This window comes from Neodiprion lecontei, chromosome 5 (assembly GCF_021901455.1).
Source record: "Neodiprion lecontei isolate iyNeoLeco1 chromosome 5, iyNeoLeco1.1, whole genome shotgun sequence".
Lineage (NCBI taxonomy): Eukaryota > Metazoa > Arthropoda > Insecta > Hymenoptera > Diprionidae > Neodiprion > Neodiprion lecontei.
The window spans coordinates 28,212,335-28,236,682 of NC_060264.1; the positions used below are offsets into that span (position 1 = coordinate 28,212,335).

At 41.4% G+C, this 24,348-nt stretch overlaps 1 protein-coding gene across 3 annotated transcripts in view; it reads left to right on the forward strand.

The window, feature by feature from the left end:
• LOC107219165 (retinal homeobox protein Rx1-like) overlaps positions 1-23,589 on the forward strand; it is a 37,818-nt gene extending 14,229 nt beyond the window's left edge. Inside the window, exons 3-6 of one of the 3 annotated variants that reach the window (XR_006904504.1) lie at positions 15,120-15,220; positions 16,040-16,221; positions 18,288-20,031; positions 23,547-23,589. Coding sequence is in view for 1 of the 3 variants with exons in the window: in XM_046740517.1 (XP_046596473.1) it covers positions 15,120-15,220; positions 16,040-16,221; positions 18,288-18,517 (513 nt within the window). In the remaining 2 variants the exon portion in view is untranslated. Of the gene's footprint in view, positions 1-15,119; positions 15,221-16,039; positions 16,222-16,444; positions 16,637-18,287; positions 20,128-23,546 lie in introns of those variants that run through there. The other 2 variants (XR_006904505.1, XM_046740517.1) reach the window with 2 other exon arrangements.
• Positions 23,590-24,348: the final 759 nt, after the last annotated feature.

Consider the following 24,348-nt stretch of genomic DNA (forward strand, 5'->3'; position numbering starts at 1 on the left):
TCTGTTCCGTTTTCTGATTCGGCACATCGATTAAAAATTCTATCGCTTTTGAATTTCTCTTTCCCGCCTCATTCTCTTCTCCTCTGCCGATATATGTATATATATATTGGGAATAGTTTTCGATGTTAGAGGATCGTCGAAGCGGGTATAATAGCTTATACGTACACTCATACGTATCACATACCTACCTGTATACAATAGGGGTGTAGATTGAATTGACCGTGGCGATCGGGGGCTGCTGAGCAAATGGAAATACGTCAAATGAGAGAATGAAAAAACAGAACGAAAAAAAAAAGAAATGAAAGAAACTAGGAAAAAACTAACGAATTGGAAATCTAAAAACGAGGTTTTGATTGATTTTTCGCGGTGAGTCGACTAATTTCGATGCAGATAGATTGGCCACGATGGAAACACCGCGCAGCACGGCACCCTAGCTGCCGGAAGTCGATTCCAGAACGCGGCTCGTCCTGCAATTGCCAATTGACTAAAATTGCAAAAGACTCCAATTTGATTATACCTGCATGCATACGGATAGCCGTGCTACGGTGCCTCTGATGTCCAGTGGGCTGTTTTCATTAGTGACGCGAAATTATTATTACCCGCATCAATAGAAATCGGTGCAGCATACCTTCGGGGTGTGGTAAAATAAGTGATTCGAAAAACTTCCGATACGTATTCGCTCGGAAAGTCATCGCGTTACTCCTAATCGAATTAGCTATTACGTTATTGTTATTATTATTATTGTGATATTTTCACGATTGTACGAGAAAAATCGTTCGAGAAGCTTAACGAACGCTCGTTTGGTACGTAATATTGTATAAAACGCGATTGCGCAACCTAGTTCTTAAATAATTGTCGAAGATTTTTCAAACTAGCCGAAATCTCTACGATCGTATTACGGTATCATAGAAATTACCCTAAACAGCAGCTCACCGCCGCAGCGCCGTTGCTGAGAAGCTTGAACGAAGGGCACCCTTCATATATTGTTGATATTGTTTACCCCGAGGTCGTCGTGGCAACCCGAAACGCACACACGTTCGTCCATCGCCTAAACTTAACTAACCCCTTGTACAACGGTTCGGATGTGCATCAGAGCCGATTGCTTCTGTCCGCTGGAGTCGAGACACTGAGCCGTTTGTTATACCGTTTAATTTGCTTTTATTCCAGTCAAATCGCGATCATTATTGCCCGCCTGACGACCGTTTTCCGCACGGAACAACCGCCGCACGTACAATGTTGTGCATGCACTTGCATACACCTACCACTTCGATACGCGGTAACGTTGCCTTGGTGTGCAGGTGAGAGACGGGCCGAACGACCTCCCAGACACGCACTGTCAGTTCCCTCCAAGGGTTGTTACGATGCGATGGTGCAACGAATATATGACCACTTTAAAGGCGCTCGTGTAACTTGACTTTGACGAATCGAAACGCGCGGTTTTCACGTGGCAACGGTGTCACTCGATTCCAAGAAATGCCTATTTTCAACGACGGTTTCAAAGTAGATTATCCGAAAGCCGTTTTAGATTGTCTCGTTCCTATCTGTACGATCAAACCATTCAGAAATGGAATCGCGTCGTGTCGATGTAAAAAAAAAAAAAATGCATGGAGTGGTTTAGTAAGTATGGATTTTAATGATGGAATATTTTCAATTGCGTTGTTGGTCTGATCTGAGTCATCCACACCTCTGACTCGTTTTAAGATGACAGGAAATGATTGTTATCGACTTTGAGTACTCGTGTTGCTTTCCATGTATAACACTAATGGGAAACTAATTGGTAATTGATTCGAATTTGAAGATATTGTTTAATAAAAAAAAAAAAAACCGGATGGTGCGCACATTGTCAAGAAGAACCGCATGCTTGTCTGACAAAAGGGGATTTTCGCTAAACAATCAAAATATTGAGATGTCTTACATACGATTTGCAGCAGCTTTTCGCAAATGGTATAATATACACAATCACCCTGTACAATTGTCGCATCATACACGCCTCTTGTTGTCGTTGTTTTTTTTTTCAACCCCCTGAGCAGCGAATACGAGTAATAACTCAAGTCACGTATGCATTCCTTCGTGTCTGGATAGGCCCAGGGAGTAGGTATTAATGCGTTTGTGCGTGGGCTGCTTGGGCTATACGTAATAGTAAAATATTGCTCGACGTGGGGATCGTAGTGGAGGAAGACGCCGGTGAGAACTTTTGCAGTGGGTCCAACAGCCATCGCGCGTCACCAAACATAAATCAAATTAATCCCGGGACATAATCGAATGCCTGGAAATAGTTGGGTCTGGGTTCGGTTAACGTACGTCACGTTGGGACGTGTGGCAAGCATATCTTTATTTACACGAATGAACACTCACTGTCTACAGCTGTGGAAGAGTATCGAAATGACGCATTTCCAGTCACGGTTAGTTTTCGGTGAAGGTGCCGTTCGGTTTTATCCACCATCGGTGAACCTCGCACTTGAGAGACACCTTCGAACAACGACGTGTCATGGAACTGGCAGCTCACACTAGCGCTGAGCAGTAGTAAGTGTAGGATGAGAAAAGGCTGGATTGAGATGGAATTTTCCGGATCGTGAACGGATGTATAAGGACCGCAGAAGACGTCGAGTCGGGATCCCTATTACCATTATTGCCGGTTGGGTTTCCGTGATCCCCGGGCCGATTATTTCCCTCTTTTTCCGTCACCCAGCCATCCTTCTCACTCGCTCTTTCGCTCTCTCATTGGGGAAATGGCGACGCGCCGACAACTCGGAGCTGCAGAAACGTCGGATCGTTTTTCTCCTGGGCGTGATGTTTTCACCCGGAAAATAAGATAATGGCTTTGCGAGCCGCGAGAACCGAGGGCGGCTAGGGTGAGAAATAGCAAAGACCGTGGGACTCCCCGCACCTGTATCCCCGCTCTTTCACTCAACCATACCAACCGTCTCTGCCCTCAAGATCTGAAGCTTATGCTCCGCACTTCGCGCTGAGCATCCGCGAAATTCCTGTGCAAGCCGGGAAATAGTTTTCATATTACAATTTCCACCCTCATTATTCAAAGTACCTGCACAAGGTCCACTTGAGACTTTGTGGCAACCTAGGACACGCTTTGCCATTTCTTTTAATGTTCACACATTTTCACGTCCTCATGTATCATCATAACGTAGGAATCCCCCGATGAGAGTAGCGATAACAAAGTGCAGATCGCTGGTACCTGGTTAAAGCAAAATTCCATCTCATCGTTAAAACGAAGGATGTTCTTGCTAGGGAGAATCTATTCCATGGTATGTGGCACTGAAAATTGATCGAATCAATCAATGCCGAACAGCTGTCGGGTTGAAGTCGTTTATCACAGTTGCATGAACTCCTTTTGTCGCCGAGATGTCAAGTGCTTGTGACCATTTGGTGCCTGTCTTTGCACGATTAATAAGTGATATTCCGGTATGGTTTTCACGTTGCATCAGAAGCTTGACACGCTCCAGTTGCACATCGACGTGTTGAAACCTCGTTTGAATTATTTTCGGCCGGTGTACCTGTAACGAGATTGATGAATGAAAAGTGATAGGTATTGGAGAATCGTCCGTTCGACTACTACAGACCTGACACCATTCGTCTCCGACCACGTTCCTGATCCTGATGAAGTAATTGAAATAGCCGGTACTCGTAAGGGGTGTTTTGGGGAATATAAATGGAGAGAAAAATTGATGGGTGTATGCGTGGATGTAGAATCGGTTGAAAATTAGCTGTCCATCGTCCGGCTGGCAGCGCCTCACCGGGCGGTAAGCTGTCTGTGGCTCAATTAGTTACCCCGTTTAGAGGTTGTCTCGGGTTATCCGGTTGCCGCTAGGTTCTCTCCTCGTTCGGAATGGGCTGTTTAAGGAACCTCGCGGTTCGCCGCCCCGGCCGGCCAGCCACTCTCCCTCCCTTCGAGCATCAATCATGTCGTCGGCAACCCTTTTCCCGAACCCTGACGTACGCTGCTCCAGGCAGGCTCCGGCTCACCACCACCACTCGAAGCCTCATTCAGACCAAAGTGTTGTGCTCAAACACAAAAACACTTCATTTGCCGGATTAGCTGTTAACCACCGTGGCGTGGATACCTCGGACCCTCCAACCACCCCGAAAGCAAATGAACCATCGCCTGGGTTCTTCGTTAATAAATAAATTATCACCGCGCTCGCGTTTCGCCATGTTTCGATGAAATGATATTGTCGAGGATATTGCAGTCGCGGGAAACGTCACTGACCGTTTGTAGAAACGCCTGTCTTTCATCATTGACAGGTTGAAAGTTTGAAGATATTTTTCAGCTTGACTTACGACGAGACGAAACAACTTGCCTGTAAATTGGCAAGAAGCGTTTGTCGGGTAAAAACTTTTGGTGGATTTCAACCTCTTCGTAACCTGCTGTTCGGTTCGTGGTTCTTTGTATGTTTTCGAGGAGTTTTGAAGGTATTGAAGGATTATTTGGATCGACCGAACGTTCTCAGCGGTATTGCTAATTTCTCACGATGAATAAATATTTCTCGACAAAAGATCATATAACGCCGGAGCGATTGGTGAAATATATTTGTATGAGAGACGGGCACATGGCCGTAACGACGAACCTAACTCAGAGTATAATATTCTAAATTGAAACGGCGCTTTGTCGGCGGTTTATCAAAACCAAGTACAGTGGTATAATCCTTGATGTAATTGACAATTAGCTGGCGGTCCTTATAATCAAATTACGGATGGCCATTGTCGGTGTTCAGGTACAAACGTATTCAGTTCCTCTCCGGCAGAGATATACAAACCGCTCGGTCTTCTTGTCGGCGGCAGCAGTCGGTGATCGCAAGGTCTCTTTTAGCCCCTGACACGTCCTAATATCGTGTTACCAGCCGCTGCCGCCCGTGATCCGAGCTGCACGCCGGGTTTCCTATATACAGAGATGCAAAATGCAACTCAAATGAACCGAACTGAACTCAACTCAACTCAACTCAACTTGGGCAGAGGCCAGAGATCTCTTTCAAAGGGGGCGCGCCGGCAAAGGAAAATATATCCGTTTCAAAGTTTGAAGTCTCGAGTGGGTATTGTGATCCCCCAAAAACTACCCATACACAGCATCGGGGATGAGAAGAAGAGAAGAGCCGAGCGGATTAGTAACGCTAAACTCCGCCGGGAATAAGAGGTACCTACTTTGTCGACCCCGGCTCGTGTAAGACGATCAGGAGGGGACAACGACGAAGAGAACGCGAGAATCTGATTCTACATTCGTACTCGACCATCTCAATTCTCCAGTAATTTTTCCAATCGTTACGAGTCTTTTTCGCAGTATCCTCAAGGTCCAATCTAAACTGCGTAATATTTCTGGATTTCAGGTTAAAGGGAGCTTCGGTATTATTTGTGATAAAAAAAAATTTCACCCTCGGTTCGCATTTTCGAACGGTGAAACTGACGAATCTTTGATATCGAATTTTTTAGAAGAGATTTCAAGGGAGGTGGACCACGTGGCGGTTATGGTCTAGGTACATTTGTGCCGGTGGTTTTGTGGGGGTGACGAGGTCACCGTAGAGAATCACGCGAACTATGCTAGGATCAAAACAATAGCCGGTCCCCGATGCGACGGGATTATTGTGGCCCGCGTACCTCACAGGGTATAAATTAATGGCATTTAATTTGGCAAATTAGCCGTATGGCCTCGGTAGGTATTTTGACAGTGCTAAGCGGCATTGTTCCCGTACGACCGAGAAAAAAAAAAAAACAAAAAGAAATGTTCATTAAAATAATAATACCGCCTGCTTTGTCGAGACGAGGTCGTGCTAGCTGCAGGATGCTTGTAAACGTTCGGCTGATTTCTAAACCCCACACAAATATATAACCACGTATATATATGCAATATGTCCTCGCGCTGTATAATACGGGGTATAAATTGTTTATCAAATCGTTGCAAGAAATGGATTCTCCTTTTTCTTTTTCACCTATTATGAGAACGAGGAGATGGTTCTGAACCGAGTGCCTGCAATATAAGAAAAGGGAGACGGAGAGAGACAGAGAGCCGGCTAATAACTCGTAATAAAGCTCAGTGGACTCATATTAGTGTCAGCAGCACGCGACGGCACACAAAGGGAGGGACGCCCTCGGCAAACAGCGCGACTTTTCATGATTATTAACTCGACGAGACACCCTGTAGCGGTCCGGGCTGCCCCCGTTCCGAGCAGATACATGGGACCCTGGAACCATCGACGTCGCGACGCCCGGAGGCATTTCTCCTCGGGACGCCACACCCGCCCCTCCATTTCGCCCCGTAGGCACGCGGCCTTTGGCTCCGGCTCCCGCTCCGGGAACCCAACGTCCTGGGAAACAAATTAATAGTTCGGTTCTGAAGGATATATCTCGGATCTCGGGGGACGACGAAAGCCGCCGCGACGCTACGCGACGTTTAGCCCTACGCGTTACGCCAACTTCTGCACTTGACATCTTGGCCAACTACCGCCTCCAATCAGTGCAACAGCCACGCGTAATTCCGGCTCAGCGTGAAGGCCGGATCCCTTCTGTAATGGGAACGCATCGTTCCAGCTTACCTGATGACCTGTCTGAAGAGGGGATATACAGATTCGATTTTACTGGAGATATTCGATCATCTAGACGAGTATACCCGTCTTGCCATTATCCACCGTAACTTGGGTCTCTCTACTTTCGTACTTTTCATTACCGAGTATATAGGCATGAATCTACAGGGTTCGTACGCGCGGGGAAAAGTCCGGAAATTTCGAAAATAAGACTCGAAGATCTCAAGTAAATAAAAAAAGATTGCAGTCAAAACTTTGTTTCGTCGCACCACTTCGTACTTTATATGTGTATTACTCGGTACCAGATCATCTTTCGTTTTTTTTTTTTTTTTCTTACGGAAAATCGCAGGCTGTGGTTTTTAAATTGACAGTCAGGTAGTAAGACAGTTAGTTACCGGGTAATATTAAAGGTATTAGCGTTAATGTGTTAAAAAAAATTCATATACCTTGAAAGGTTGATGAAATACCTGAAAAAGTCGGGGGGTTTCAGATTCCAAAAAAACGTACGAACCCCGATCTACGAGAATGATCAAATCGTACTTTCATTCCGGATCGTGCACCGCACCTTGGCCATTCATTTTCCTTTCGAAACTCATCATCGTAAAGTACTCTGCAGTCGTTGATTACTGACCCCAGTCTCTAAAACCAAACGAGCATTACAACAAGGACAAGTCATACGTCGTGAACCGTGCAAAGTGAACTTTAAAGAACGGGTGTAACCATTGCGAAACTCAGCCTGGACATGGATCAAAGGACAAACGACACTGCCCGGTCTTGTTGACCAATTGTACCGTTTCGATTCGCAACCGATGCAGAAGAGCAGATCCGAAAACATTGAACGCTTTGTTCGGACAAGTCCTGCAGTGCGGAACCATCGTGTAATAAAACGGGCATATCAGTATTGAAGCTATCGGAAGGACGTTGCAGAGTGACGTGTCGCCGGAGTTGTTTGTAGCACATTAGTATTGTATCGCGAGTTTGGTGTACCGTTAGGGGATGCACGGGCCCCAAATCAAGCAGCGTACAAGTCTGTGTTGAAGGGGGTTCGAGGTGGTTTACGGCACGCTACGACGAGCGAATGGGATATATATATATATAAAATATATATATAGTGCTTACGTACGGCAGGGGGAAAGTTGAGAGGGTGAGACCGTAGGGCGTCAGAGTGTTTAAGGGTGATTACGAGCAATGACAGGGGCGGCTTTATTGGAGGAGAGTCGGCCCTTCAGTGGTTCTCAAATCTCGCTTTTCGAAAGCGGCAGAAGTGGGAGATGGATATTCGTACGTCCGGGGGGGGGCGTCGAACGTCGCTCGTTGCTCGGTGTTATTATTTTCTACGGTGAGAAGCTCTGTCGTGGATTGAATTTGCCCGACGGTTTGACGGGGCGTATAAAAAGCACGGTGAATAATAGACCCGGCCGGGTTTTACCCCGCGGGCCCTGCAAACACGGACGACCCCTCCTCGATGCCCTGAATCTAGGCTTATTTCGAAACAACCCCCTCCCCCCATTAACCAAACTCCCGCTGCCTGCAGTAATCGACTTGTAATACACGCTACTAAGAAAACACTCGACTCCTATCCGTCAGCGGCGGTGGATAAACCGGTTATTGTTGTTGCTGTTTTTTTTTTTTTTTTTTTTTTTTTTTTCTTCTCACCCGCGTAAAGGTTATTTTGCCGAAAAACCTTACTTTTTTCACAAATCAAAAAAAAAAAAAAGAAAATCAAAGTAACAAAGAATTCTTTTGAAAAATCTACCGCAGTGTCAAAAACAAAAAAAAAAACACTTTTTCCTTCCACAATCTCGAGAGATGCGCGCTTGTAGGTTGCAGCTCTTAGCGTCCGGTGTTGAAAGTAGTCCGTTTCACACTTTCTCAACTCTTTTGCGGGCGCGAAGAAGAAAACGCGAACGATACGTCGTACAATGAAGGAAATCTTTTAATGCCCCTGAGGGTTGGTAAGGGTGACAATGGAGGCACCCTGGCATGCGATCGCTCGGTATGCTGGATATTATGCCGCACTCTGGACGGCGTCGGTAATACGCATGTACGTACAATGAAATATACGCGTAGAATGCGAACGTGTGTTGCATTACGGTGTATAAACGTGCCATTTACCGGCGGTAATCCTCGTGCGCGTTTTGCTACGGATGAACCACCTTGAAGGTAAGGTTTTTCGACAATGCGATCGGTCTACCGTAATAATCAGAAAATGCAACGAAACTGATTTCTGACGCGATAGCATTGTGCACGCGTATTTCACAGTGTTTCCTTTACTCTCTCCTTTACTGCGACAGTGTTTCCTATATATACATATATATATCTCTCTCTCTCTCTTTTGTGTCCCTAACGACAATGCATTTACACTTTTGTATACCGGGTCACGTTCAAGTGGTCCTTCCAACAGCTTCGCTCTGTGCGTTCTTTCAGCTCGCCTTATGTACCTATTTGTACGCCATTCAATGATGACCATGTGACAGATTTTCTTTTTTCGACCACTTCGAAACCAGATCGACACGGCAATAATTTATGATTCGACAATTTTTCAACGTTCAATGTGACAAATATTTTGTAAATTTGTACAACTTGCGGCACCGCATCAACCCTGTGGCATAAATCAGACGAGTTGTAAGCAGCTGCTTGATCAGTTCGCTGGTGCGAGACAAAGAGTTTTCTCTAGATTTCGTCCGATGAATCCTTGCTAAAGTGTTGTACGAAGCAAAGCTTGTCTCTTAAAATTTACGGTACTCGGGTTCTGAATTTTAGTGAAAAATCTTGTCCCTCTCATCGTGTGAATAAAATTTTGAAACTTGCGATCTTTGACGTGATGGTGTTCCGGTGTGTTAGATATCCAAAGCATCCCGTCTGCGCAAGAGAATTACCGAGTCGCTTCTCTGCGATCACGTTTCGCGAACGGTAATTATATCCCAGTATATATATATATATATGTGTGTGTGTGTGTGTGTATATATGTGTATGTATGTACAGAGAGAGAATTGGACCGAGTTTCTGGATGCTGTATAAGATATGTACAGGTATACATGTACATCAGGCTGGCTGGTAGGTATATCCTAATGAGTTTAAGGAAGAAATTGGGTTAAGCCGCGTTAGCCGTGTCATTCGTTTTCTTTATATTTCCTGAAATACACGTAGCGACTAAGAGGGCAGGGCGTCTTTTCTCCGCCCTCCCTCCCTCCCTCCCTCTCGCCGTCACGGGGGATGAAAATTCGCTTATTTTCTCATCATTTAACGGGCCATCTTGCTTCGGTGTTCTTCTTCTTCTTCTTCTTCTTCTTCTTCTTCTTCTCCTTTTATTTTCCCTCCCCGCGTGCCTTCCTGATCTTTTCATCAGCGGAGTGACTCCTCCGTAGGTTCTCCAACGGCAGCCGCGCAGCTCGAAAGAAAATTGCTTCTCATCGCAACGAAATATCGTCCTGATGATGAGCCTCTAAGAATTCCTTAGCTTCGAAGGGAATTCAATTACCTTTTCCCTTCTACGCCCCCTGCAGCCTCTCAATCCAAACACCGACGACCAGCATCCTCGCGTCGTTGTCGCTATCATCGAGACTCACGGGTCTGGGTTCTTGCTGCTAGCATTGCGTTAAGCACTCACGGTTAAACCTCGTTAATCGTACTCGTTGCCTTTTAAATCCACCCCTTGATCGTCCGACGAAAAATAACTTTTGAAAGTAAACTTTGATTCATACGCGCCTACATTCGCCCGCGTCAAAGTTGAGAAATCGTTTCGTAAAGCACTCTTGAAGGAGTCTTTCAAACGTCTAATTCACACCTCCGCGTAGAATAATTTAAACCACGGTGTTTTAATCTTATTGCATTATGTTATCATCAGACGGATGTCTCTGTATCTCGTACTCAACGTTGCGGGAATAACTTTTGAATTATTTATAAGCAACGAACTTATAGAGATAGTGATCTACGACCGTCCTACGACTCTTAGACATTGTTACGATCGTACGCTTCGTCTTACGGTGCCCACTTTTTTTTTTTTTCACCAATGTTTCCCATTGTTTCTACCGTTAGATTTTCATTCTTTTCAAGATACGCTAATTCACATGGTTCCCGGCAGCGAAATTGGCCAATTTGAATATCTGACCAAAATCCGCAAGTCTTATTATGAAATTAGGGTGTTCCTTGGAGTTGAGCAAAAAAAAAAAAAAAAAAAAATGGTTGGTACGATCGCAGCCCTTGAGGTTGAAGAAAATGACCGATTGAACACGCGCGATAAACTTGTCTCCGCGAATGTCCGGATCGTTTTTCTTTTGGCCCAAGAGAGATGAGATGTGGTTCTGGAAGAGTGAAACTAAAAGGAGAAAGTCGACGATGAGGAAGCGGAAAAGAAGGAGGCGGATGAGAATGAGGAGGAGGAGGAGGAGGAGGAGGCATCGTGGACGTGGCACCAGCCATCCTACAATAAAGAAGTAAAGATGGCCGCCTCCCCTTCCGCAGGGTCGACAACAACCGACGGTTGCTCCTTGCCGCCCTTGTGCCCTTATACACGAAGGCTGTAAGCGTTGCCACTTACCTTAGGTCTCACCCCATCGAGCTTGTTACTCGCTCTTGAGTCGAATAAGAAAGGCGCGTGGCGTTAGAAGGGGGGGGGGGGGGGGGGGGGGAGAGAAAGGCTTCCTCCTCTCGCCCTCTCGATCGGACGGCCCTTCGCGTGGCTTTCTTAAGGGCTATTCTAGGGGAGCCTGACAGCCCCGCCCAGACGTCTCACCCCCACAGCCACTTTCCGCACTTTCGTTCCGCACCCCGCGCCTCACCCCTCAAATTCAATTTACAATTTTCTTTCTCTTTCTTTCCCTATATCGCTCTCTTTTCTCCTACGCCTTCTCTGCGTGCTATATACGTATACTTGTTACGTTTTACTGTACGGCATCTCCGTTGCTCCCTCGTTCGATGTGGGTGAAAATCTCTCTCGTGACAGCTTTTTATAGATCGATGAAAAAATAACGTTAAATTTCGAAAATTGGGAAGGTTATATCGAACTGAGAACACATTTCATTTTTTATAGGTACCGAGGAATTTTATAGTAAAATTGTTTGCGTTGTGATAACTGTTTGAATATTTGTAAAATTAGAAGAAAAATTTAGTAAAGGTAACTATACATGTATATATATTCAGTGCTATTGTCAGCTGTCAATGATATATTTTTCATCAATTTTTCACGAATCTATTTGTTTGGCTTACTAAACTTTTTCAGTCAAATAAAGACTTGGAACATCGACTTATTGCGATAAAGTGTCCTACGAATGAACATAATGAAAGAGGATAGTAACACAAATTTTTTGGTTACATTTAAAAAAAACCAGAACTGTGCCCATTTTTCATAATTTTCAAAAAATGAAAATAGTTGAGAAATGAAAAGTAAAAATGAGTAAAAATTTTCCTCCGTGTATCATCGGGCTTGTTTTAGGTTTTGAATCGGTATTCGATGCTTCTTGTAATCAGGAATTTTTAAGCCCCGTTCCTTTACTCTTGACTTGTCATTGTTATTTTTTTTTTTTTCCTTCCATATCGAAATTGTAAGTAATTCCATTCCAAATTTGCATCATGATTTCAACGATCGCTTTTATAGATTCTATCTGATTTCATGTGATATTCGCGATGTTTTAAAATGGCCTGAAATCACTCGAAATCCTAGCAAGTTTTACGCCGTTTGAAATACACAGAGCCGTTGGATTGTAAAAACTTGAGGCAATAATAAAGTTTCAAGAAAAAATTTTCCTGCTGTTGTAACGTCAAAAATTCAAGAACAATCTATTTCATCCGTTGAGAAGAAAAACGTTTGTCTGTACAGCAAAAAGTAAATTGCAACCATTCGAATTGGTTTTCATAATTTATGCAAAATTATCAGTCACATGAAAAAATTGCAACGTCTTATCTATGCCCAATTCCGCATTCGAATCTATTCATTTTTTGCTTGTTTTCGGAGGGGATTGTAAATATCGATATTTTAATCTCAAAAAAATTTCAACGGATGAATCAAAGTATTAGAATCCCCGCCCATGAAAATTCTCGAATAATGGAACGAGCGAGGAGAAAATAACAGAGGGGGAACCCGCAGGAGCTAGGGTTCGAAAAATATGTGTGACGCGATAATGACGATAATTATAAGCCCCAGTGCAAAGTGGGCCGTATAAGGGAGTAGAAATTCCTGCAGTGTGTTCAGATCGTTTTTTAAGAAAAGTCAGATAAGACCGTCAGCGTGTGTATAAAATAAATGGGGGGAAGGGGCACAAAAAATATCGTTACCGGGATGAAATTGCAATGGAGTCTCTCGTGTTATATAATATGCGCATACTTAACCGACACGTCGAGTTAGCTACCGTATTAGACCAACTGTTACACAACCGCTTATATACTCATATGCCGATATCGCGCATCTCCCTCTTAATCTATTCTATTCTTACCTGCAACAAATTGGCTTTGGGAGGGACGCCTTGCTCGCTAATGGAACTTTTTCTGCCCCGTCTTCTCCGCGATCCCGAAACAGCGTTTCGCCCAGCGAACCAACGGAGCCAAAAACTTGGTTGTTCAAACCGCCAATTAGACACTCGTTGTCGATGATTAGATCTTCAGCGGGGAAACGGACGCGCCTGTATAATGGCGGCTAAGAAATTATCGTCGCGTTTTTACAAGTGTAAATTAAGTGCGTTAATTGCTCCGTGAAGGATATTATTCATGCTCGTTGAGCTCGACCAATGAATGAAGATATTCGCTTACAGTTGAAAATTTTCGCTGTAATATCTGCTCGCGGTTTAGTTAGGGGTTGGTTAGACGATCATCTATGCTTTTTATTAATTTTAAATGAAATACCTACAGATAAAATTGAACAATAAATAATCAAAATTAAAATGAAATTGAACAAATCTGCTATAGATTTTTTACTATTTTCTAGCGATATGAAGCGAAACGTGTGTCGTGAAGATTGAGCTTTTAATTCCTTTTGCTCAAAAAATTCTTTACAACTTTTGACCCTTTTTTTAATGTCCAAACACTGTAATAGAGAGCATATGATGTACGAGACTAATGAAATACGATTTGAGACTTAGGCATTGAGTGTCGCAAAACCATTTTCGAAGTTCCCAACCTTACGAATCTGCATATATGGCATTATTTACATTCTTCCAAAAACAACCGTAACACCCGCTTCAAAAATGCCGGCCACCTTTCTAAACTCGGAATAAGAATAAATACATAATAGCGCTCAAATGCGGTGAAGATTGTTTTTTTCGCTGTTCACTTCACTTACGTTGTATACATATATCGCGTTTGCAATTGTGCAAATTGTTTTCTGTCGAACGGAAGCTCGATGTAGGAAAATTGGGTAAAAAGAGTAAAGCAAACAGCTGATTGTTACGTATGTATACAACGTGAACTGCACATCCAGCGAAGGCAAATACAATTAACCTAAGAGGAAAGTTATAGTTGGTCAGCACCTGTACATTATACATATACGTGTTCCCATAATTCGACAATACGAAATACGGAGGAACATAAACCCCTGCAGCTGTTACGCATTGCACAACCTTTTCAGCGTTTTACGTATAGTTATTTATTTTTTTTTTCATTTTTTATATTCATTTTTGTGTTTTGTTTCGTCAACTCTAAATATTGTTTGCTATCACTTCCCTCGCTGGTTATTTACCGAGTCGTTTTTCCGCCGGCCATTGATTTCGGTGCATATCGCGTATACATTTTTACACTCCAGGTGTAAATAATTGTATGTACTTGTACATATACGTGTTGTATACACGTAACATCCATGCGTTGTACACGCGTACACAGCAAGGTATGTCTACGCTTTTTCTTCCCGCTTATTTTCATACTTTCGCTGCAGGACTTTTTACCGCTCTTCCCCGTAATACCCCGTAATCTTGTTTATCCACCATATCTCGAACAAACAGCGCGCTGCGTATTATAACTTGCGCAGTATATGACTGGCGATTCCAGCGCGCGTACCGTAATATGCTGCAGTATATACAATAATATATATATGTATATTTCTACAGCCATCTAGTTTATACGTACAGCCAACTTCGTAAAAATGTTACCAACATGACAGGCAGAGTGACCAATTGTGGATCGCTGCTGCGCCGTGACTCGGCCGTTCTCAATACGCCAGAGTTTATGGTTGACCGTCACTTGTCAACCGGCCGATTCTAGGGAATTTCATCTTCTCGGTGAAAGTTTGCTTCAGGCTGCGAGCATGGTCAAAATTATTCGCTTATAACTTGAAAACTACTGAACCGATTTTGATTCTCATTTTTTTTTTCTGTGGGTAGATACAACGTATGGCCAGGTATTAGGTTATGTTTCGTTACAACCATATCAATTGTTCTTGAGATGTAACGATATTTTGTAAGCCAAGTTGGAAAGGTATTACACAGTTTTGCGAACGATGACTAAACACTTACAGGTACCGGTTGGGTTAGGTTAGGTCAGCTCAGGTTAGGTTACCTATAAAAATTGCACACTCGTATGAACAATACTTTTCTCTTTTAGCCTGCCCGCTTGCATTATACCTAGATAATTGTCTAATGCGTCACCCTTCTTTTGCTCTTGTTTCAGGTCTGGTTTCAAAATCGTCGAGCCAAATGGCGACGGCAGGAGAAAATGGAAGCCGCTAGACTCGGCCTCACTGAATATCATCACGCCGCTGCCACCATGAGGTACGTACAAACTCGTTATAAATGTATATAAATTAAATTCTGCTCGTAACAATATCAAAATCACATTCAGCGCAAACTTCGGCAGATTTAATGAATTTTCTTAAATATTTTAAAAACATTTTGGATCGCGTTGTTTGCGTCTGAATTTTTATCTTTTGCAACTCTCTCGTATAATAATTCGATTGGTTTGCTCATTTAAGTCCGTAATTATAATATGATTCTTAATAATTTAATTAATTTGAGAGTTTTCCTGTTCGAAAAAATTGACAAATTTCTAATCGGGAGAATATATTGAATTGAAAATCAAATTGTCGATACAAAAATTTTTCGTGGCCTTTCTGCAGTGACTCAATTTAATTTTTCATCGTTTCAAATGAAGTTTTTTAAATCACGCGAATTACGGAAAAATGTTGTCTCGATACATTCTCAGTGACCATAAATCGCTGCCAAACGACTCGAAATATTTAACAACGTAGATTATTTCTATTTCCCGAAATCAAACAGTTCAAAAAATGAATTAAATTTCTCATCGCAGTTGTTCAACAAGCTCAAAATACTTCACTTTACTTTAAATTTATAAATATACCGAATTACAGGGTAATTTATATTACAATTCGCTGTTATTTCGATGTAACGAAAAAAAGAATACTCGAATCGTCGCGCATTGCTCGAGAAAAAAATAAATCCCCACAAGATGCGTTTACAATTGTAATCGACGCTTTTTAAAAAGTAAATAAACGTTTTCCTCGGAGTGCTCGAGGGTTATTAGATTGAGAAAACTTGCGCGTAGTTTATTTTATTTTTCTTCTCTTGTTCCAGAAACGTCGCCGGTTCCGGACTCGGCCTTCCGGGTGATCCGTGGCTACCAAATTCCCCGTGTATCTTACCGGCGCTTCCCGGCTTCCTGGCGGCGCCTCACGCCGGTTACTCCAGCTATTTAACATCCCCCAGACGCCTGCCGTCACCCCCGGAAACGGGCAGCATACTAAACACATTCCGAGGTATATAAAAGAAAAATTTATACTGTCGTGTCGTTTTTAAGCGCAATACACGTTTTTGTGCAACCCTGAAAAAATCCTCTCTCCGTACGAAAAAGAGACAAAAATACGGGTGAATCACTGTAAGTTTCTAAAAAAAAAAAAAACAAAAACAAAGAAAACAAGTTTTACATGTCGAGGGGTTGCAAACCGGCGTCCAAAGTGCGAATGTTGAATATTTTTATAGGTCTATCCTCGATGAGTGAGCTTAGCTTGCGCGCCTGTCAGTACAACTCCTTGTTGGCCGCCGAGTTACAGGACAGCGGCGGACGTTAAATGGAGGCCTGGGAGCCACGTGAGAGATCGACCTAGACGACGAGACCAACACAGAATGTCAACAATTAAACATTTAGAAAAAATCCCGGACGAACAATCCGACGTAAGCATTATGGTGAAAAATCATGCCGACCACGACGCGACGACCTGACGCTTATAATAAACGTATTTTTCATTAAAATCGTTCGGAACTACGTTCGGTAGAAAATTCTTCCGGTTTTGTTTTCAAACAAGATAAATTTATTTCAATATTAACGTATTGAATAATTCACATCTCGTGAGAGAGAGAAAACTTTATTCGATTCGATTGGAACTTGTTTCAATTCATCAAATTTTTGTTTCTAGCTAGTAAATTTTCTAATATGATTATATTTTAGAATAGATCTTTTTTCTACCCATTGCTGCTCAGAATTAAAATTTCTTGCGCCAAAAATACGGGCGTGCGAATTGGCTTAACGTTTCTCGACTCTTCGTTGTAACTTGATTTCACGCCCCATTTAGTGCAGACCCCAAAATTCGACAGCGCGTTACATTCGGTCAGAATCGACCAAGAACCGACGAATTTCGTTGAAATTTCACGTTTGTACTGTAAATGTATTGTACATTATAATATCTCACGTGGCTCTCTGAGTTTCAGAATTTTTACTGTCGCTAAATATGTATATAGTAACGGACTGCATTCTCTTTCTTTATACTAGTTTATACACCAAAAGGACTGATAAAAATTCCTACGGAGGTTACATAAAATGATCCAAAATACAAATTAAAAAGAAAACAAAGAAATGTTATAGTAATTTCGAATTGATCTTCTCTTCTTCTCCGATTATATTTTGCATTCTTTCATTCTCTCTGCAACGAGCTTTCAAGATATTTCGTATAAGCAATTCCAAAACAAAAATCATCAAGGCTGAAACCATCACTGTGCATTTCCTTTCGTATAATACTTTCGTAAATTTACGTAAGCACGTTTATGACAGGAAATTTTTTTATTTAAAAATACCAATCTATAACAAGAAAGAAAATAAATATGCCAAAAACTGAACGTCAAAAAGTAAAAATCATTTCACACGCATAGTGGCGAGAAACACAAATTATGCCAGCTTAATCGCGCGATGACCTGATAACAATACATCGAATCAAAAGATTCGGAGGAAGCGCGTAATTTCTCTCGGAAAAACGGGGATAAGGTCACGGAATTTCGAACATCAAACATTGAGCATCCGCTCTGCGATAAATAATCTAGTACGTTATGCCACGAGTGTGGAAAGTATGCGATCTCCGATCGGTGTGAAGTTTGCAACATGAGTCACAAAAATGCCAGTGCTGTAATCACACGAGTCAGATATCGCCCGTCCACACGTGTCACGCACGCTATTTCTTCCAACACCTGTGAAGGAAAGTTTGAATTGAAAAGCAACGAAGAAAATTGAGGTTAGGTATCCGGGGTTCAATAGCACAACGCGTAATATCGAGTTGTTCGAAAGTACGCATGCGCCAAAGAAAATCCCGATTTGTAAAACACAGTATTTCAACCGTGCGCATGCGCCAACGAATTGTTTTACCGCACAGTTCGGAAATGGGGCAATTTACGCATTGAAAATTGAACTTTCCAAGCAGGTGTTGAAGGAAAAAAAAAAAAAAAAAACCCACTTATCTCTGATGTAACCGTCTCGAAAATACAAACGGGATAAATATCAGCGTCGTAATTTCTGATCCCCTTTTTTTCACGGTCGATTGTAATTCTTGTGTCGCAGACATGAGACCGCCGAACGGTGGCCTCTCGTCACTGGGAGGCGGTGGAGGCAGCGATGGCGGGTCTTCGTCGTCGGTCGGAGGAGGTGGAAACGGAAGAGGAAGCGGCGAGCAGCCGGGACTTTCGATCAGTCCAACGGGAACCGATCAGAGGACGTCGAGTATCCAAGCGTTGAGGATGCGGGCCAAAGAGTACGAGGACAACATCTCCAAGAATCTCCAGATGGTCTGAGAAGTGGAGACGAAGGCCCAAAGCTCTTATTTTCGTTAATGAATTTCACTCACCTTCGGGCCAAAAGCGGAGGAAAAATGGCGGTATTAACGAGGATGACGACGAGCGGATGGAGAAGAAGACGGAGGAGAGTTAGTCGATCGGAAAGTAAGATTCTTGGGGAAATTAAATAAAATGTGACCCAATGATGCAGGTGTTACATCCCTTCGAGACTTTTGCTGATTCTCTGATCACCTTGTGTAATTGAATTTTCATGGTTAATTATATATCGATGCTGCGTGTTGTGATTGATTGAGACAGACAATACGTGTGCGTGAGTATATGGCGGTTTTTAAGCGATATTTACACTTCACCGATAGCAAGCGGGGATCCTAGTCAACTCGTCAACTGGAGACGTAATGATAAATAATAATCATCGTAATCGTATTATTAACAATATAGTGATAACGGTATAAATGATAATAATAATAGTAATAGTTACGGTATTCGTACGTCGGTGCAGATAATAATAATACTGGCAAAATAAGTAAGTAAGTAAATAAATAAATAAATAAGTAAATGAGTAATCGAGAAGAAGAGAAATCAAACGCGACAATATTGAAATAAGAAAGAAGATTGATTGATTTCCGGTTGCAATTTCCAAAAGAAAAGAAAAAAAAAAACAAAGTAACGAATGAATTGCCGAAATCGGTACCCATTTATTTTTCGTTCCCGTGAAAGGACAATTTTCAATCACGCTTAAGGGGGATGAGAAACGTCGTTGAACCGCAAGACCGGCGATCAAAAATTCAGGTATCCATTGTGAGTTTAGGGCGAGATTGAAAACGTTGTAAGGAAAGAAGAAAAAGAGAAGTGTTGAAAATTAACTACGATTAAAAGTGTCCGTGTAAGTGACGCTGTAATGTTGTATTGAAATTGACCTTTTTTGTATATACCGAGGGACTACCGGATAATATTTACTCAAATTCAGAGAAGAAAAAATAAGAATAATAAGAAGAAAAAAACAGCACGGGGAAAAAAGTATCTGAATATCTGTCATACGATAAATCAATCGATCGGAAAGATCGGTAATTCCTTTCCTCTGTTTTTTAATCTTTTCTATTTTTCTCGCTTCATCATATAACGTGCATATAAGTGCGCAGTAAATGAATTACTCTTACGCGATGCTTCGAGAATGCAGTGTATAAATATTAGTATTGCGACGATTCTACATGAACATATACATATATAAATATACATATGTAAAGTTTAAAAAATCGGTATATATACATATATATACAATATATTGCATATAGATATTACATATTTAGAAATAAATTAAGCCACGTGTATGAAAGATTTTTGTGAGCCAAGCGATTGGTGTCGTATTTACGTATAAAGTAATATCTAGATACGTATGAATGCGAGGTCGTCGAGGAAGGTGACGAGAAGTCGAGGATTCGATAAATTGATCAACGGGAGAACTAAAGATGAAGGAACAAACAGAAGCGATAAAGCGTATAAATATGCAAGAGGTATGTAATAGGCAAAACGTAAAATATATATATATATATTATATGCATGTACGACGATGATGCTCGTAAGATAATAAGAGGGATAATAATGATAATAAATAAAATTCGATGTACATATATAATGAAAATGAAAGTGAAAAAAAAAAAAAAAAAAAAACAGCAACAACAATTCTCTTCTCCGTCACATGTCGCAACCGATAAAAATCCGTGATCAATTTAAACCGGTAACGGTAACGTCGGCACGATATAAATAGTTCGCTGCGATCAAATGTCCGAGAAAATTTTTGAGCCACGCGGCAAAACATTGCGCGTGGAATAAAAAGAAATATATACGACTAAAAAACGTTAATATGAAATTTTCCCGTCAAGGCAGATGTTTTTCATTTCTTTTTCATCATTCGTTACTCTGTTTATTTCCTTTTTCTCTTTTGATTAAACTTTGACACTGTCTAAAAGACTGCCGACTTCCGGTTGGGCATTTGCATTAACGGTATACGAATTTGGATATAAGAGGGGTTTAGAAAAAAAAAAAAATTAGAGAAAGTGAAAGGCGGAACCGTGGTTATATTCTCCAGTTTTCCAGGGAATAAGGAGAGCGGCGTTTAGTTTGTTAACGAATTAGCATGTCAAAGAGTCGTTTTAATCAACCTTCAATTAATTTCTTCAACCGTCACAAGGTATATAAAGTGGAGTCGGGGCATCTAATTATATGGTTTCCTTTCGGTTTAATTAAAATTCGGCATATCTTTAGAAAGCGAAATCCACTCTCTCTCTCTCTCTTTCTCCTTCCCTCTCTCCCTCTCTCTCTCTCTCTCTACGAAATTGGTTTCCTAATTTTGGCCGACGCGCTTATATAAAATCGAGAGAAGCGAATAATTTAGAACAGAGTGAAACGGAAAAACCCGGCCCTTTCCGTTATTTCACGACTCTCGAATCTTTCGAATCTTTTTCCCCCCCGATCCCCTGATTCGAATATGAAAAACCTGCAGGTACACGAATCAAAAAAAAAAAATTAAGTGCTCGAAGCAACTATTCAAATTTCAATCATAGATAAGCCTACGAGATAATTTGTCTGCTATTATACATGCACGTTTGTAACTTGAATCAATGAGGTTTTGTTTTTTTTTTTTTTGTCACTCTTTTTCGTTCAATTAAACCTCCTATTCAAAAGCCGTCATGAAATATTTATCATCAGGTTCATATACGCAACTGAAAATAATGCTTTTTTCCGAGCTCCATTTTTCTATGGGAAAAGAAGGGAAAAAAGGAGAGCGTGGAAATATTGAAAATGAAATTCCGCAACGAGGAGTAACTAATTACAGGTTAAATCGCGCTTGGCAGCGGTTTCCGCGAGGTCATCGATGGGCGCGTATTGGTCTTGGGAGTTAAAGTGTCGAATTTCCGAATTTCCAGCTCCGCTCGCATGGTTAGGTTCGACAAACACGAATTACCATTTTATTGGGTGAGTTCTAGCACTCTCTTACGCCCCCGCCGCCCTCCCCTTTTCCCATCCGCGAACGACGCCTCGATTGGAATACCTAATCGACACCCGAAATCGACCATTGTTTCCCCCTCGTGAAAGCCGGCTCGATTTCCTCATCCTTCGCACCCGCAGTTTAGACGCGAACGCTGATCGCAGGAATGCTGTTCGGCCTGTGATAGAAAAGAAGAAATAAAATTAAAAAAAAAAAAGAAAAATCTGTACGAAAATTTCCTCTACGCTCTGGGTAAAAAATTCTTTTGCATTTATTTCGAGCGAAAATATTTTATTTTAATATGAATCCGTTGAATCATTATTATTTGTTGGATAAAAATTAGTTGAGCCCGGTTCATTTTTCTTTCGAACAAGCCAAGATTCTCATAGATTTATTGTATGCGAATAGATTTCTTGTTGGTGTGTCTGATTTTGAGTGAAGAAATCCGGATTTCAGATCTCGAAGGTTGAATTTTTTAGAAATTTTTTTTTTTTTTTGTCGTTTCAAAAACGAATTCAGGACGAAGTTACAACTTCGGTGATTCTCATAAAAACGTCTTGTTCTAATTATAATTACAAGATTGAATTGTAATGGTAAATTCTTACTTCAAGTGACTGTACCTAACCAAGCGGATCAGGAATTACGTAGAATCTCAAGGTTTAACAATTTTAAAATTGATTTATAAAATCTTTTCTGCGCAATGTATAGGCTTTTACCTGAACTTTTCAAACCTTTCGCGTCTGATTTTTCAGACGATTTTAAATATCTGTTATTGGCACGGGAAGGTTCGCAAATAATCAACGATTATACACTTAAAAGATAGTAGTTTCGGCGCTATTTTAGCCTTCGAAATTTGGCAAATTGTGCAATACCTAATTGTTTAATTGCACTTATTTGACACGAAACGAGGTCTTTCAGCACTTTTCACAAGCTAACAGCGAAACCGTTTGTACAATATTGACAAAATTCGGTAGACGTCCCATTCCGATAGCCACTTTTTGCTTTTCGTATCACATAACGGAGCAAAATCATAACGAAGTGAAAGTACAGGATTATCGGGAATTTCGCATCCTGCTCAAGATTTTTGAACGTACGATCCAGAGATAAAGACAAAGCCAGTGTCTAACCTCACTGCAAAAGTAGACGTAAAAATCAAGAACGTAACGGTGATCGACACCTCGATTAATACGTTGTTAAAATTTGACCGTAATTTGTAAACAATTTCACCTTTGCCGCGGTGTTCAATCGGTTCTTTTGGTTCCCTCGTAAAGGGGGTGAGGGGGAAAAGTGGTACTGCAGAGTGACGCGAGACGTTGCGATTCGAAAGAGGCTCTTAACGTAATATCGTAAATGGGTTCCCGGAGTCTCGCTGCACGGGCCGAAATTGGCAAAGAATCCCGGGATTATTGAATTTGTTTAGGAGGCCGGAGCCCGGAGGCAAAGAACGACGTGGCGCGCCTGAGCGGAGAGAACGAGTCAGTGCGGAGAGACGAGTATCTGGCAGGGGTTGACCCCGTGTTTTATATTGCGAAGCCAGCCTCCCTCCTTCGATCCTTTTCCTTATTGCTCCCTCCGAACCCTCGCAGGAACCTGGGAAAAGAAATCCTCGTGATAAGAGTCGGAGGAGATCTCGTCCAGTGTCTCCTTAAATTCATTTTATCAATACGAAAACGTCACTTCGACTTGAATTTATTGTTGCCGAACAAAGCTTATTCATCGAGATTTAAACGAAATTTGGGTTACAATTTTTCTCGTAGAAATTGGCCCTGATGCGTTTTTATAACTCTTTTTATTTTGCATAAATTTGATATCTTTTTATCAAATAAAATTATACTTTCGGAAATTATGTTTCGTTACGTCTGCTCTGTCAAGAGATATGAGAAATGAAAAGTTTGCACACAGTTTTTTTTTTTTTTTTCTACACTCGAAGGAGAAAAATTAGCCTTATTTATTATTTTTTTCGTTATTGTTACGCGCAGACCTTGTTATTTATTTAATTGAAAATTATAGCACAGACTAATCGAGCAAGTTTTCCGACAGGTGAATGGTTGTGATAATATTCATCATATGAGAGGAGAAGTTGGAAGAAGCATATTATGTACTATCATCGGTGCAGAATTTACAGTAGGTAAAAAGTCAATTACTTACATCTTTGTTGAAAAAAATAATCGGCAAAATTTCCAACAAATTACCCCTTTGAGTCACACATCGTTGTGCTGACACGACTTTTACAACAAGATAGTATTCCATGATTTTTGGGGTCACTGATTACGAATCTGGAATCAGATTTCAAAATTTCAAAATGGCGGGTCCAACATGGTGGACGAAAGTTTCACATTTGATCGAATATATGCGGTCAAAAAACTCTATGCAGGAGTTTTCGGAGTCGCTGATTGGATTCGCCGTACGAAATTTTCAAAATCAGATTTCAGATTCGTAATCAGCGACCCCAGGAAACGATGGACAGAGTTTTTTCTCCGGATACGATGGGATTTGAAATTTTCGTCCGCCATATTGAATCCGCCAGCTTAAATTTTTAAAACTTATAATTTTTGTAAAACACGTATACGTGTAGAGGCATAACTTTCTCGGAAATTAATTATTCCTTCAATTTTCATGATTTTCTTCAATAAATTTATTTCTAACAATAACAATTTACATTATATCGCGACAATTACTCTCGAGTATTGAAAACCTGTTGGTATACTATCAGAGATAGGAAAAAACTGCAAAGAAATATGTTAGAAAGTACTGTAAATATAAAAGAAATAGATATAAAATAGGTGGTAAGAGTACTTAAAAGGTTAACAAAGTACAATTTTGTTAAAAAACCGACTGGATT